The 15,787-nt window shown below is 52.3% G+C and overlaps 1 protein-coding gene across 1 annotated transcript in view; it reads left to right on the forward strand.

Annotated features, from left to right (window-relative positions):
- setbp1 (SET binding protein 1) overlaps positions 1 to 15,313 on the forward strand; it is a 22,844-nt gene extending 7,531 nt beyond the window's left edge. The window contains exons 2-7 of the mRNA XM_083697926.1: positions 6,321 to 6,769; positions 6,936 to 7,754; positions 8,109 to 9,212; positions 9,526 to 9,733; positions 9,941 to 10,967; positions 14,320 to 15,313. Of these exons, the coding sequence (XP_083554052.1) occupies positions 6,321 to 6,769; positions 6,936 to 7,754; positions 8,109 to 9,212; positions 9,526 to 9,733; positions 9,941 to 10,967; positions 14,320 to 14,846 (4,134 nt within the window). The 3' untranslated portion in view covers positions 14,847 to 15,313. The remainder of the gene's footprint in view (positions 1 to 6,320; positions 6,770 to 6,935; positions 7,755 to 8,108; positions 9,213 to 9,525; positions 9,734 to 9,940; positions 10,968 to 14,319) is intronic.
- The last annotated feature ends 474 nt before the right edge of the window (positions 15,314 to 15,787 follow it).

Here is a 15,787-nt window from a genome sequence, read left to right on the forward strand (position 1 = left end):
TCTCACACACTGAGAGGGTAAGTCTGTGTGTCCAGCAGTGTGTGTGTGTGTGTGTGTGTGTGTGTGTGTGTGTGTGTGTGTGTGTGTGTGGAGTGCTGTGTGTGTGTGTGTGGAGTGCTGTGTGTGTGTGTGGAGTGCTGCCTCACACAAAGGTATTATTGTTGGTGTGGAGGGGCTAGAGGGCAGGCCAGGGGTCTGATTGGTTAAGACTATTGTGTCTCACTCTCCCCGTCACTGAGGATGTCACTATAGTGTGTGTGTGTGTGTGTGTGTGTGTGTGTGTGTGTGTGTGTGTGTGTGTGTGTGCGTGCGGCCGTGCGGGAGCCATCTGAGAACAGGATAGAGATACAAATATGGTCAGTAATCGGCCTACAGAGACGGTCTTTGGTCATTTGTGCTTAAAAAGAGGCAACGTGAGAAATGACATGAGCTTGACTGGATGACGTGGTGAAGGCAGCAGAGAGTCCTCTGCCCTGTTCCCACCCAGGAAGTCATCCCTCAGGATTTGGTTGTTAATTGCTTCCTGTTGTACTGGAGCTGGTCTGATTGGGTCGTGTGCGGTGTGTGTGGTGAACACCTGACGTTGGTGCTCCTCTGGGTTTTAATGTGTGTGAGTGTTATACCTGGCCAATGGCAACCTGGGTTTTGGTTTACATGCTTTTATATTGTGTGTGTGTGTGCGCGTGTGTGTGTCTGTGTGTGTGTGTGTGTGCACGTGTTTGTGTGTGTGTGTGTGTGTGTGTGTGTGCGCGCATGTGCGTGTGTGTGTGCGCATGTGCGTGTGTGTGTGCGCATGTGCGTGTGTGTGTGCGCATGTGCGTGTGTGTGCGTGTGTGTGTGTGTGTGCGTGCGTGTGCGTGTGCGTGCGTGTGCGTGTGCGTGTGTGTGTGTGTGTGTGTGCTGCCTGCGCGTGCATGTGTGCGTGCGTGTGTGTGTGTGTGTGTGTGTGTGCTGCCTGCGCGTGCATGTGCCCTGGCTGAGAGGCGCACTACCACTGCAGGAGGAGCACACACACACACACACACACACACACACACACTACCACCATGAAAGGAACAATCAGTCCATAATACTACTATAATCACTATAATAACCCTGCAGCTAAAGCCACACTTACAGCTATTCACAACCAGGACACATGCACACACCTCATTAACCCTGATGGTAGGGATTAGATGTATGCTTTGTATAGCATGTAAATGTGCGTGTGTCTTTGTGCAGGAAAAAACATCCATTCTGAATTAATAACACGCTTTGGTTCAGCCAATCACAGGCTTTTGTTGAGATTGAGTCATCTCTGTCTCTGTAGGGCTTAGGAGCACCAATCTGGAGGATTCAATGCTGTTAGTTGCTAATATTAGCATCTCGACAATTTGAAGGATTATACTTGTATATGTATAAGGAAACCTTCTGTAGTTTTTACTTTGAGCCTCGTGCTGTGAACTCCTTCTATTTTACAAAGAGGTGGGCATGAATACAGAACCAGGTGGTCCTCTGTGGCTCAGTTGGTAGAGCATGGCGCTGACAACGCTTAGGTTGTGGGTTTGATTCCCGCTGGGACCATACTGTCTGTCTGAAAAATGGATGCACTCACTGCAATGTAAGTCGCTTTGGATAAAAGCGTCAGCTAAATGGCGTATATAGAACCAATGCTGTCTGGCTGTGTAGAAGCATAGCATCTTCTATCTGTGTAGAAGGGAAGTGACTTAAAGGCAGTTTGACCTTGTTTACATTGTTAGTCTTTCAGCTGAATAGTCAATAATAGTCAATTAGTGAATTAGTGCGCGGAAAAAAGGTGACAGCGTTAGCCTCTAACTTTTCCAACGATTTTACCACAACAGTAAAACCACTGAAGTATTGACAAGGTACGCACATGCTACATGATGTAGCCTGACGCACACACACACACACACACACACACACACACACACACACACACACACACACACACACACACACACACACACACACACACACACACACCGGGCCTCAGCTCAGCGTTCTACAGACTGTACCACCTTGACCCCCTCCCCTTCTCTCTCCCTCCTCCCCCCTCTCCTCCCCCCTGCTGTGGGTCTCCTCAGGCGGATGAATGGAAGTCTTTATTCCCGGGAGAACTGGTGGGAAGAACGAGAGAACGAGAAAGGGAGGGAGGGAGGGAGGGAGGGGGGGTGCTGAGGGGGTCTGTGAGAGTGGCCACAAGATCAACACAACTACAGCTCCTCTTTTCTCCCTCACTTTTCCCTCTTTTTCTCCGCTTCCCCCTCCCCCTTTCCCCCGGTTTAAGTGCCGCGGACTCAAAGGCGTGTTAGTATTCATGGTGTTTGTTTGCAGAGGATGTGTGTGTGTGTGTGTGTGTGTGTGTGTGTGTGTGTGTGTGTGTGTGTGTGTGAGTGTGAGAGGAGCTGTCAGACGCACAGATCAGAGAGAAACGCCACTCTGAATGGAGATGCCGGGGGGAGGGGGAGGAGGAGGAGGAGGGGGAGGAGAAGGGGGAGGAGAAGGGGGAGACTGGTTCCCACAGGGGGAGAATGGTCCTCTGCAGAAAAGAGAAAGAGAGAAGAAAAGGAGGGATGAGATAGAGGGGGGGGGCATGAGGGCACAGGGGCAGAGCGGGACAGCGTGGTGTCAAAGCCAAGGAGACTGTGTGTGTGTGTGTGTGTGTGTGTGTGTGTGTGTGTGTGTGTGTGTGTGTGTGTGTAAGAGAGAGAGAGAGAGGATCATATCAATCATTTGGTTTTGGAGGGAACTGGTGGTAAGAGGCCTCTCTCCTTTTCTCCCTTGTCTTTTTCTGCTGTTTCTCTCTTTCCCTCCCTTTCTCCTGCTTTTTCATGATTTTACTAAATCTTTCCCCTCCCCCGTTCTACCCCCCCCCCCCCCCCCCCCGCCCCTCTCTCTTTGTGTGTCTATCTGGACAGCTGCCCAGTTCCATGCACAGGGAAAAATGAAACACTCCAACCACCGGGCGTGCAGCCAAGTAAAAGGCTGCGAAAAACGATTTGAGGGGCAGTGTGTGCATGTGTGTGTTTGAGTGTCTACGTGCGTGTGCATGCATGAGTGTATGTTTGTGAGATTTGGGTGGGGCAGTTTTGGGTGGGGGTTTTTGACAGTGGATGTTATTCTATATTCTCATTCTCTCCCAACTAGAGTTTGAGTTTATAGAGAGAGAGAGAGAGAGAGAGAGACAGAGACAGAGAGAGAGACAGAGAGACAGAGAGAGACAGAGAGACAGAGAGACAGAGAGAGACAGAGAGAGAGAGAGAGAGAGAGAGAGAGAGAGCTCTTTAAGGTGAGCCATGAGTCACATATTACCCACGATGACCCTCTGCTCTGACCCCACCTGACCCTGACAGTGACATCATCAGTAGCAGGGCCTCTGTGTGTGTGTGTGTGTGTGTGTCTGTGTCTGCGTGTGTGTGTCTTACACAGTGCTGTTACATAAACCAGGAAATCCCACCTCTGACCCGGAAGAGGAAGTAGTAGTTTGAGATTAGGAGAGTCCCAGAGCCTCACCCCTAACCTCTGGGGACAAACACTCCAGACAGAAGTAGATCACTAATCATGTGGTTGGATGCCCCACTTCCACCTGTCCGGCCATGTTAGATTAGTGATTCCTTGAAGGAGAGAAGGAAGGAAGGATGCATGGTAACGTTTTAGCACATTAGAGGTCAGGGGTGGGCTATGTCTTGGTTGGAGTCCCTCTCAGCTGCCCCCTGCTGCAGGTTATAGGTAGTACAGAGAGGAGACTGTCCTCAGTTACACCACAGGATGACTATCCTGGTCAAACTATTTCAACCACACATTCAAACCTATATCAACCACACAGTCAAACCACATAGGAATGGTTCAGTCTTGGTCAAACCATCTCCACTACACGGTCCAGTTCACCCTGGTCAAACCGTCTCAACCACATAATGAAATCAATCAACCACGTTGTCAAACCATCTTGACTACATTTGCTTTTTTAGTAATTGAAAGGGTTTCCCATGTAACTGTTGTATTTACGGTGTGGTTGAGGTTTGGGAAAGAGAGAGGAGGAGGGGGGGAGGAGGAGGGTGGCAGGAGAGAGGGCAGAAGAGAGGGCAGACACACTGAACGAGTGCTAAGAACTCAGTGCCTCAGCCAGATGGGAGAGAGAGAGACAGAGACAGAGAGAGAGAGAGAGACAAAGACAGAGAGAGAGAGAGAGAGAGAGAGAGAGACAGAGAGAGCGAGCAGCTCTCTATGTACTTTCGCCACCTGTTCTCTCTCTCTCTCTCTCTCTCTCTCTCTCTCTCTCTCTCTCTCTCAGGAAGGAGTACATCCTTCCTTTATTATCTGTCTGGTGACTTTGTGGTTAGGAGGTCTTATACCACTGTTCTCTCTCTACATAATTTGTCATCTATGTCTGTGTGTGTGTGTGTCTGTGTGTGTGTCTGTGTCTGTGTCTGTGTCTGTGTCTGTGTCTGTGTCTGTGTCTGTGTCTGTGTCTGTGTGTGTGTGTGTGTGTGTGTGTGTGTGTGTGTGTCTCCCCATATGGTTTGATATCATACATTTAAGTGTTTGAGTTGTCATTTCATGCAGAGTACCATCTCTCTCTCTGTCCCTCTCATCCTGGACCAGCAGGTATTCTGGGTAATTTGAGGAAGCGTGTGCATATCAGGTGTCCGTCATCCTATGCCACAGTGTGCTGCCTCTTCTCCAGTGTCACCACACTCACACACACACACACACACACACACACACACACACACACACACACACACACACACACACACCTCTCAGACTCATCTCAGAGCTTTCTGGGAGTTACAGCCAACCGTGACTGTGCAGCCTGTGCTCTGTAGATAAACAGCCGTGTGTGTGTGTAGTGTGTGTGTAGTGTGTATGCGTGTGTGTCTGTGTGTCTTGTGCTCTGCAGATAAACAGTTTGTGGCTGCCAGAGGAGGGAAGAGAGGAGCTGAACGAGTCTCACTCACTGACTACTGATGGGCTTCTGGGGAGGGAGGGAGGGAGGGGGAGGGAGGGATGGAGGGATGGGGATGGAGGGAGAGGGAGGGAGAGATGGAGAGGGATGGAGAGGGAGGGAGAGATGGAGAGGGAGGGAGGGAGGGAGGGAGGGATGGATGGAGAGGGAGGGAGCAAGTGTGAGAAAGATGGAGATAGATTACAGGAGAGTGTTCTGGAGACCTGGATGGTGGAGTAAGTTAGTTGCTGTGAGTGTTGGTCGCTGCTGCAGCTATGGAGTGGTTGGAAGAGAAGTGTTCAGTAGCTTAGGCTCATCTGATTCCCTGTTGTGGGTGTGGATGTTATGGCATACTATACTATACTCTGATCCCTTAAAAACCACAACTGAGATACCACCTATAAAATGTAAAAGGGCCCTTATATATTTGTACCCTGTGTGTGTGCGTGTGCGTGTGCGTGTGCGTGTGCGTGTGTGTGTGTGGTTAGGCTACATCTCTGTGCAGCGCAGTAGAGCAGGGTTGTTGCATCACACACCAAGCTTGGTAATAACAGACAAAACCACGTCATCCGCTGCTGCATCCTCATCCCCTGGCAGTGGTTGGCTGCACTGATTTGGTACAGTTATATCTAGTGCAATACCTCCAATACATAACATTTACAGTTAGCAATGAATAGATATGTGATAGATGCAGAATCATTCCAGTAGCCGTTTTCCCACTGCACCTCTTCTGTCAGAGCCCTAGGCTAAGATTGATTTCAGGCCAGAATACTGTAGTGTGCAAGATCGGATGAAACATGTGGTGTGATGATATCATGCATATGGCCAGATTTACACAATACTTTGGAGGATAGAAATGTCTGACAAATGTTGGTTTTGGGGTAAACCTTTGTTATAACAGTCTTAGGAACTGTTGTGTGAGAAGGAGAGGGAATCCTCCCATCAAATCCTACACACACTCACTCATACATGCTCTCTTATTTTCTCTCTCTCTCTCTCTCTCTCTTTAACTCTCTCTCTCCCTCCCTCCCTCTCAGCATGGAACATCCTTGCCACAGGAATTTAATTGCTCAGTAAACAGGGCTTTTGTGGAACATTTGTTTTTTTTTCAATAACACAGGATGCGTTTACATCCACAGTGTGATGAACAAAGATGGCTGTGCTTTTGCTGCATAGCTCCCTAGATAGATCAGTGGCATATCTGTCTGTTTTGATTCGATTTGCTTTAATTGCATAAAGGTATGGAGACTCTCTGATGTCATGAAGAATTAGTGTTATTCTATGATCCTCTCCCTTTAGCTACATGCAGATATCAAGCCTTATATAACAGTATTATATGGATCCTCATGGGTGTTGCTCTCTGTGTTCTCCTCAGACGTATGAGAGACCATTCAAACCAGTGGAGCAGAAAGACGGAGGAATGCTGCAGTTACTGGGGGATCACACACCACCACCACCTCCACCACCACCACCACCACCACCAAAACACCAGCCCAGAAACTCCCTCCTGCACACACACACACTCCCACACCCTCAACAGACACAACACACACTCGCTCAACAATCACAACACACACTCACACACCAACACACTCCAGACTGGGCTACATCTTCGATTGGACCTTCCGCATCTCCGGCCAATCCAGTGGAGGCAGAGACCACCAGAGAATCAGGGGGAGCCAATAGAAGCCCTCTCGTTGATCCAGCCCTGCCCTTCTCCAAGAGAGTGCCAGGAAGTCCCTCCCCCCAGAGATCCCTGACTCCGGATCACGCCTTACCTGTGGTAACGGACGCCAGTGTTCTGAACCTGACCTCTCTCAGCAGGTAGGCCAACGCCCACACATGGTTAGCCTTATCAGAACTGTTATGGCTATGAGAGAAGTAAGCAGACTTTTTGTACACTGATTTTATAACCAAACCAACATTTTCTCTCTGTCTCTCTCTCTCTTGCTCTCTCTGTCTCTCTTGCTCTCTCTCTCTCTCTCTCCAGGGGGAGGGGCTTGCAGGAGGTCAGTGAGCAGCTCTTTGGGAACATCAAGAGGAAGTACGGCAGGAAGGATTCCCCAAGGACGCTGGGTAACACCCACAATGCCGAGCTGCTGTGGGGAAGGCGGATGGAGAAAGGGATGGAGGGTCTGTTAGTTCCGGAAGAAAGGCAGAAGTACGGGAGGGAGGAGACACCAGAGCTGTACCGTGAAGAGAGGAGAAGAGAGGAAAGAGAGAGAGAGAGAGAGAACATGGGGAGGAGAGGAGAGAATGAGGAGAGGGAGATGCCCTCGCTGACAGAGGAAGGAAAAGGGAGGAAGAGGAGGAGGAGGCAATCTCTCCACGAGTCACTCTCTACGGAGGACCAGTCAGAGAAGCCACAGGATCCAGACATCACAGAGAAGATCCAACCAGGGCCCCCAGAGCCCAAAGTGGCTCACAAGATGGACTTCCACAAAAGTGACTCTCGGGTTTGGAGAAGTATGGAGGGGAGTCAACCTGAGCCGGAGGGGGAGAGGGGCGTACGAGGAGAGAGAGGAGAAAAAGGAGAGAGGGTAGAGAGATCTGAGAAAGGAGAAAGAGGAGACAGAGCAGAGAGAGGAGAGAGGGCGGTGAGCAGGACTGATCTGGAGTCAGCCGTCATTCAAAGCAGAGTGAAGAAGAACCCTGTAGGCCGTCCTCGGGTCACCATAGATCCCCACAAGCGCCCTAACCTCAACCCCAGCCCCAGGGCCACCCTCAACCTCAACCCCAGCCCCAGGGCCACCCTCAACCTCAACCCCAGCCCCAGCCCCAGGGCCACCCTCAACCTCAACCCCAGCCCCAGGGCCACCCTCAACCTCAACCCCAGCCCCAGGGCAACCCTCAACCTCAACCCCAGCCCCAGGGCCAACCACAGCCCCAGCCCTAGCCCCAGCCCCAGGGCCACCCTCAACCCCAGTCCCAGATTGCCCAGCCCCAACCCCAGCCCACGAGCCAACCCCAGCCCCAACCCCCGGGCCAACCCCAGCCCCAACCCACGGGCCAACCCCAGCCCAAGCCCTCGGGCCAACCCCAGCCCCAGACTGCCCAGCCCTAGCCCCAGCCCCAGGGCCAACCTTAACCCCAGCCCCAACCCTTACCCCAGCCCCAGGGCCAACCTCAGCCCCAGACTGCCCAGCCCTAACCCCAGTCCTAGCCCTAGGCCCAACCCTAGCCCCAACCCCAGCCCCAGGGCCAACCCCAACCCTAGCCCCAACCCCAGACAACCCAAGACCAAGGACAGGTGGTCCTACCTGAAGGCCAGAAGCCCCCTCACTCATGTTCATAGGGACAGCAGTGGCCCCCTGTCGGCCATGGTTGACCCCCCCTCTGCCTTCCCCATCACCCCCTCCAGCCCCCTCTACACCAACACAGACAGCCTGACCGTCCACACCCCCCCCAAGAGGAAACGAGGACGCCCCAAAAAGCAACCCCTTCTCACTGTGGAGACCATCCACGAGGGCACCTCCACCTCCCCCCTCAGCCCCCTGGCCCGCGAGAGCCCCCAGACGCTTAGCCGCAGGAGGAAGACCAACACGCTAACCACGCTAGCCCAAATTGCCTCTGGTCCCACTAGCACCAATGCTAACGGGCTGAAACTGAAACGCGGGGGTGGTCACGTCCGGCCAGTGAAGAAGCTGAAGCTGGGGAAAGTGCAGAGCATCCTGAATGAGATCCTATCTGGTTCGAGTCAGAATGGTAGCCTGGCACTGAAGTCGGCCTCTGCCCCTGTCACCTCCGCCATGACGGCCATGGCCTCCACCATCGAAGCTCGTCTGGGGAAGCAGATCAACGTCAGCAAGAGAGGAACCATCTACATTGGGAAGAAGAGAGGGAGGAAACCCAGGGCGGAGACCCAAGCAAACCCCCTCCGAGCCAGGGACAAGCCCCCCGTGCCTGTGTCCCTCTCCAGCCTCTACGAGAGCCTCCTAGTGCCTTCCACCCCCCCTCCCAGCTCTAGTGCCCCCAGCCTCCGACCCAGCCACTCTGATGCCACCATGCCCAGTCTGCAGCCTATCTCCGCCCTGCCCTCCAAACCCACAGGGAGGGGTCTCCTATCAGGGGGGTGGAAGCTGTCTCCTCCCCGCCTCCTGGCCAACTCACCCTCCCACCTGTCGGAGGGGGCGTCGGTTAAAGACGCAACGCTGTCTCCCGTCAGCGAATCCCACAGCGAGGAGACGATTCCCAGCGACAGCGGGATCGGGACGGACAACAACAGCACGTCGGACCAAACGGAGAAGGGCCCCGCTGGTCGGCGCAGGTACTCGCCCCTTTTCCGGTTCATCTTTTAGTACTCATTTACCTATGAATGGATCGTTTCATTGAGTTGATCGGTTTGTTTGCTCTTGGGATGGCTCTTAAAGATAAATAATCAATTTAGCTTGAGAGACCTGGCAAAGACAGCAGTGGTACACGTGTCACTAATGCACGGTATGATGTCCTGTGTGTTGCTAGATCTTCTGCGTGGTGAAGACTGTTCCTAATGTGTTGCTAGATCTTCTGCGTGGTGAAGACTGTTCCTAATGTGTTGTTAGATCTTCTGCGTGGTGAAGACTGTTCCTAATGTGTTGCAGGTACTCGTTTGACTTGTGTGGGTTTGAAGCTGTGGAGGCGGCAGCGCTGGAGGCTTCCAGCAGGGCCAGTAGAGGGCGCTGTGAGCGTCAGGTGGCGGAGGTGGACAGCTTCCTGTCCCAGCAGGATAAGAAGCAGAAACACCATCGGAGGAAGAGGAAGTGCCTGCAGAGCCGGGACCACCTGCACTTCCTGTCTGAGCTCGAAGAGGTCAGCAAATCAAGCTTCATCCAACGTCAATTTGAAACATCTCACTACATTTTTCAAATAGAATAGACACAAGAAAAGGAAATGCAATGCCATTTTAAGATCAGGTGTTTGACTAAGGCACTGACTAGAAGCTATACTGTAAAGGTGTTTGTGTTTTCAGTGTGTGGTGTGAAACCCTCCGACCTCTGTGCTCCTCTTCCCTGCTAGGTGGTGTTGAAGCTCCAACAGCTTCGGGTGTCTCACCGGCGCTACGCCTGTTACTCCCAGCACCCCTACCCCTCCATCTTCCGCCTCAACTTCCACCACTACTACCCCCTGACCTACGACCCCTACACCTGCGACAACGCCCCGTACCTCCGCAGGAGCGCCGAGCTTAAGGCCAAGAGGAGGCGCGGCCGTCCCGCCAAAGCCAGCGAGCCAATCACAACAAAGCTGCCTTTTGTCCAGGGATATGGATACCCATTGGCGGGGGGGAACTACTATGCAGCACCGTACGCCATGCCTTACGCCCCTCCTCTGAGTCTGGGCTACTACCCCCAGGCACCCCCCCTCTACCTGCCCCACCACCCCCTGGGCCCTGCTCCCCCCTCTCCCTTCATGAGGCCTGCTGTCCCCCCACCTAAAGCCTTCCACTCTGGGGGACACTCCAAGCTCCAGGCAGGGGGCAAGCTCCGTGGCTCCAGTGGCCCACTCCAGGGCTCCTCCAGCCGGGGAGAAGGTCTGGGATCCCTGGGCGGTGGTGGTGGTAGTCTCGGAGGGGTTCGCCTCCACAAGAGGAAGCACAAGCACAAACACAAGCACAAGGACGAGCCCCTCCTCTCCCCCCGGGACAGACAGGAGCTGGGCGGGCTCTTCAGCGGGGCCAAGACCAGTGGGAGGCTCAACCTGATGAGTGACAGGCGGGAGATGACCAATCAGTGCTCTATGAAGCGTCTGGAGAAGCAGAGGGGCGTCGGCAGAGGGTCCAGAATGGGGATGTTTGAGTCGGACAACCTCTCCTTCCTCTCACACCAACCTGGACAGCCAATGAGCAGCTTCCTAAGCAGCTACAGCAGCCAGTTGCAACGGTCAGAGCTGACCTCTGATCTGTTCAACGGATCGCGGGAGGAGGAGGGCAGTGGGAGGGGCAGAAGGAGGGGACTCGCGGTGTTTGGAGAGGAGGGAGTGATGTCATTTGAAAATGCCAGGAAGGAGAAGAGCCAGTTGTCCCAGTGCCCCAGTCCCACACTCGCAGGTACAGGGTTATTAATATGGTATAACACGATTTTACACCTTTCAAGCTTATTACCATGTTATAACATAGTCCCACACCATGTTATTACCATATTATAACACAGTCCCCCCCCTCCCCATCCCATCCGTCTCCATTCGAAACAGCACCTGCCCTTCCATAAGTCTGTGTACAGCTCTGATCTTTATGCCCACTCTACACAGCAGAGTCCACTCCTGACTACAGCACACAGGGGACAGTTCATCAGTTCACACTTAAATGCATTCTGGGGTGTACTTTGTGTATTATTGGCAGTCCCAAACCACTTGCTATATCACAAGTGGATTATTCCATAATATGCTTGCCCAGTTGTTGACCCAGACACATTCATATGGAGGTATAGTAGACAAAGAGGCACACAACACATATACATACACACACACACACACACACACACACACACACACACACACACACACAGCTCCAGACACCCAATTCTGAGCTGCTATGTGTTTTTGGGTACATTCTGTAATCTGCAGACTCTGAGCACATCTGGCCGGGGAGAGAGAGCGTAATGCATGGATGGAGATGACTATAATTCACCAATCTCTCTCCTTCCTCCCCTTCCTCCCTTCCTCCCCTCCTGCCAATGCCTCTCCCAAAGATATATTATTCACCCGGTGTGATTTATTTTCTACAGACACGCCGTAAAAGGCCCTTGCCTGTGTTAAAAGAGCTGGCTGACTGCCAGGACTTTAATGACTGGAGCCTAGGCCTAGTCCAGTGGACGGGAGGAGAAGCCAGGGGCTCAGTTAGAATACACCCCCCTACCCCATGGGACCCACGGAGGGATGACTCATACACACACTACCCCCCCCCCCCCCCCCCTCTAAGTCCCTCTCTTTTTCACTCTACTCTCTCCTCCTCTTCCACTCGTCTTCCTGTCTTCCCCTTCTCTAGATTCACCTCTATCTCTCTCTCTCCACTCTTTAATTCTATCCAGCCCTGTCTTCCCTTATCCTCCCCCTCTCCCTCCCCCCTCCCTCCCCCATTAATCTCTCTGTCCTGTCTTCCTACATTCATACTCTCCCCCATGTCCCTTCATCCACATTCTCCACCTTCTCCATCCTTCCTCCTCTCCATCCCTCCCCCTCTCCATCCCTCCTCCTCTCCATCCCTCCCCCTCTCCTTCTCTGCCCGCCTGCTCTCCCCCTGCTCTCCCCCTCTCCTGCCCCTCTCTCCCCTCCCCCTCTTTCCCTCCCTGCCCCCTATTTTCCCCCTCTCTCTTCCCCCTCTTCCAGCATGACTTACTGCTTCGCTCCACAGCCCCAGCCCAATTAAAACACACACACACACACACACACACACACACACTACATGCACGAACGCACGCACACACACACACACACACACACACACACAGGTGCAAAATTAATGTTATTCCCCTCACACATGTGATTGAATGTGTTTCTAAATCATTTACTTACAGTGATTTGGAGGTTATCTGAGCCCTGATTTGAGCAGTCAGTTTTCTGTGTGTGTGTGTGTGTGTGTGTGTTTGTGTTTGTGTGTGTCTGTGTCTGCTCCCACTAATCAGCAGGTCCCAATGCAGCTGACAGCAATTTACATAAAAGCAGGTCATCCTTTCTGCTGAATTAATGAGAGTGATTTTCTTGTGGCATATACACACACACACACACACACACACACACACAATTGAGAGCTCTGAATAGAACCCTCAGGTGCAGATCTAGGATCAGCTTATCATACACAAATTCTTCCTCATACTCCAGACAGAGGCGCTGTGCTGTACAGCCTCATGTACTGCTGAAGGTCATCACTTTTATGCCCCATGTATGCAGCTCATAAATTTGTGCTACTTAGTGCGTGTGCGTGTGCGTGTGCGCGTGTGTGTGTGTGTGCGTGTGCGCGTGCACGCTTGTGCTCATAAACTACTGCTACTTAGTGCTCTCTGCTTTAGACTAATTCCACTGTGTCTCAGCTGGGAGGAGATGAGAGTAGAGACTGCTTTATCCAAGCAGTAAATTAAGGATTTTCAGAGTCAGACTCCGGAATCGATGTTTTATGTTCAATGAAATCAATAGCAAACAACTGTATAACTGGAGATTCTGATGGCTTTTAAATGATGCACAGGACATTAATTTGTGTTTCTGTGTCATGATGCTTCCTAGTCATTTACATCATATTCCCATTATTATATTGTTATTCAAAACACTCACTGATTAGGAAAACCCTACAAACCTTTTAAACCCTAGGAGAGGAAGTGGAGAGACAGGGAGAAGGGGGAGTGAGGGGGGAGTGAGGGGGGAGGGGTAGAGTGGAAAAGAGGGACAGAGGAGAAAGAGAAAAGAGAAACATTTAATGCCGACTGTTTTGGGGCGGTTGTGTCTGATTATGCCTTTCCTCCATCTTGGCTGTGGTTTAGTCTGGGAACACTGCCGAGAGAGAGAGAGATGCATGCTGGGGGAGAGAGAGAGAGGTGAATGCAGAGGGGGGGAAAAGAGAGGGAAACAGAAAGAGGTCTCTGCTGAGAGAGACGAAGAGGTGGATTTGTGAGAGGTAGAGAGGGAGGGACAAGGGACAGGAAGAGTAGGGATGTGGAGGGGAACACGGGGAGAAGAGGAGAGAGTGATAGGGGGAGGGGGAGGGAGAGGGGGAGGGGGTAGAACTGTGTATGAAGGGCACTGTGCCCAGTTCACCAGCATGAAGGAAACAATATGGCTCCAGTTTCCTCTGCTCAGCCATTCTCTATTGCCGAATTAATGTGTGTGTGTGTGTGTGTGTGTGTGTGTGTGTGTGTGTGTGTGTGTGTGTGTGTGCGTGGGTGGGGGGGACTGGCTGGCTGGCTGGCTGGCTGTTTGGCAGCCTGTGCTCCAGATGCGTAGTACCGTTGCTGTGTAGTTACACATTTACTGGTGGAAGGAGACATTTTGGTGGGTTTCCTGCGAGCAGAATGGGTGCTCCTTTCTCCTCTCTGCTCAGAATGGGTGCTCCTTTCTCCTCTCTGCTCTCTAGTACTCAATAACAGGATGGAATCTCTTCTCCTGGTTCAGCTGGGTACTGAAAGGCTCACATGAATATGGCGGAAATTAGGAGGAAGCTGTGGGAACAAAAGTGCGATTCTCTCAATGAGAAAAATGTGCATTTGTCTTTCAAATGGCTATAATTTTATTTTCTTCTTTTGTGGTGTTTAGGCTGTCCTTTTGGCTGGCAGTTTATAGTTTATGGAGCTGTAGTCGTCGCCCTCTTGATATTTGCTTTCGTTTTAGTCCTAGATAGTAAATAAAGAAGTAAAATCGTTAAGATTGTTAAAAGTAATTCTAAACTCTGCTTTTCTCTCCCCCTCCTCCCCCAGGTGTTCCGGGCAAGAGGAGGTACAAGCGCCGTGAGGTGGAGCAGATCCAGAGCGAGGTCAGGAGGATGTGCTCTCTCTCCAACGTCCTGTCCTCCCAGAGGAACTTTGAGCACGTGCAGAAAATCCTCCGGGTGAAGCGCATGCAGCGGCAAGCCAAAACAGGAAACAACGTGGTCAAGAGACGGCCGGGTCGCCCCCGGAAACAACCTCTGGAGGAGCCGGAACCCACCAATCGGAGGGATGAAGGCAGGGCCGAGGGGAGGGGTTTGGATGTATCGACCAGTAGGAGAGGAGATGGGAGGAGTCTAGGGATGCCTGTGCTGGAGAGGTGTGTCGACCTGCCGGGCAGGCGGAGCTTAAGGCCAACCTTGGCCCCTGAGCCTCTAGAATTCTCGAATCACGATTCAATCTCGGCCGCCATCGAGACGGTGGTGTACCGAGCACGCTCACTGGCTCCCCCGCTGGCGAGAGGAGGGAAACGCAGAGGCAGGGGGCGCAGGAGGGAGGATGGAGGATCTCTCTATTAGACACAGTGTCCTCAGTGTTGGGACCCCCTCTGTGCACTTTGACCCTTTAGCCTGTCTGTTTCTCTTCTCTGATTGGATGTTAAGACTGACCGTCACTGCAGTGGGCGGGGGAGCAGGAGGAGGGGAACAGAGTCATCCCTGCAGAGTGGCCCCTCCCTCCCTCTCTCCCTCCCTCTCTCTCTCAGACTCAACCAGAGGTGTGCCTCTCAAGGACTCCCAAGACACTTGTATAATATGGTACTACCATACGGTACTAGCTGATACTGTATCTGATACAATGGTGTGTATGGTACTGTATGATACTGTATCTGAAAGTGGCTTCAGCCATATCTTTACCAGCAAGAGGAGGAAGGGGATTGGTTGATATAATACTGTGCAGCTCTGCTTATTTTTTTGCCTTCTCTGAGGAAGGTCTTCAAAGACCCGTGGGATCTAACACCAGTAAATCACCCACTTTACCTTACCCTAACCCCTGTCGCCACCCTTCACCCTCACCCCTCCCTCCCCTCATCCCTCCTTACTGAGGTAGCTAGAGAAAGACCCACTCCTAACCCCTCACCCCAAACCCCTACCCTCACCCCTCACCCCAAACCCCTACTCTCACCCCTCACCCCAAACCCCTCATCCCAAACCCCTACCCTCACCCCTCACCCCAAACCCCTACCCTCACCCCTAACCCCTCACCCCAAACCCCTACCCTCACCCCTAACCCCTCACCCCAAACCCCTACCCTCACCCCTCACCCCAAACCCCTACTCTCACCCCTCACCCCAAACCCCGACTCTCACCCCTCACTTATCACCCCCCCCCCCTCTCTTCTGTTCAGGCCTGTCCTGGGCAGTGACATAAAGGCAATATGGTGAATGAGACTTTCCCAGACTGTCTATCTATCTATCTACAGCAGTGGTCTGATTGTACATAGAAACATATTCCACTGTTAC

The sequence above is a fragment of the Argentina silus genome, assembly GCF_951799395.1.
Source record: "Argentina silus genome assembly, contig: scaffold_328, whole genome shotgun sequence".
Classification (NCBI taxonomy): domain Eukaryota; kingdom Metazoa; phylum Chordata; class Actinopteri; order Argentiniformes; family Argentinidae; genus Argentina; species Argentina silus.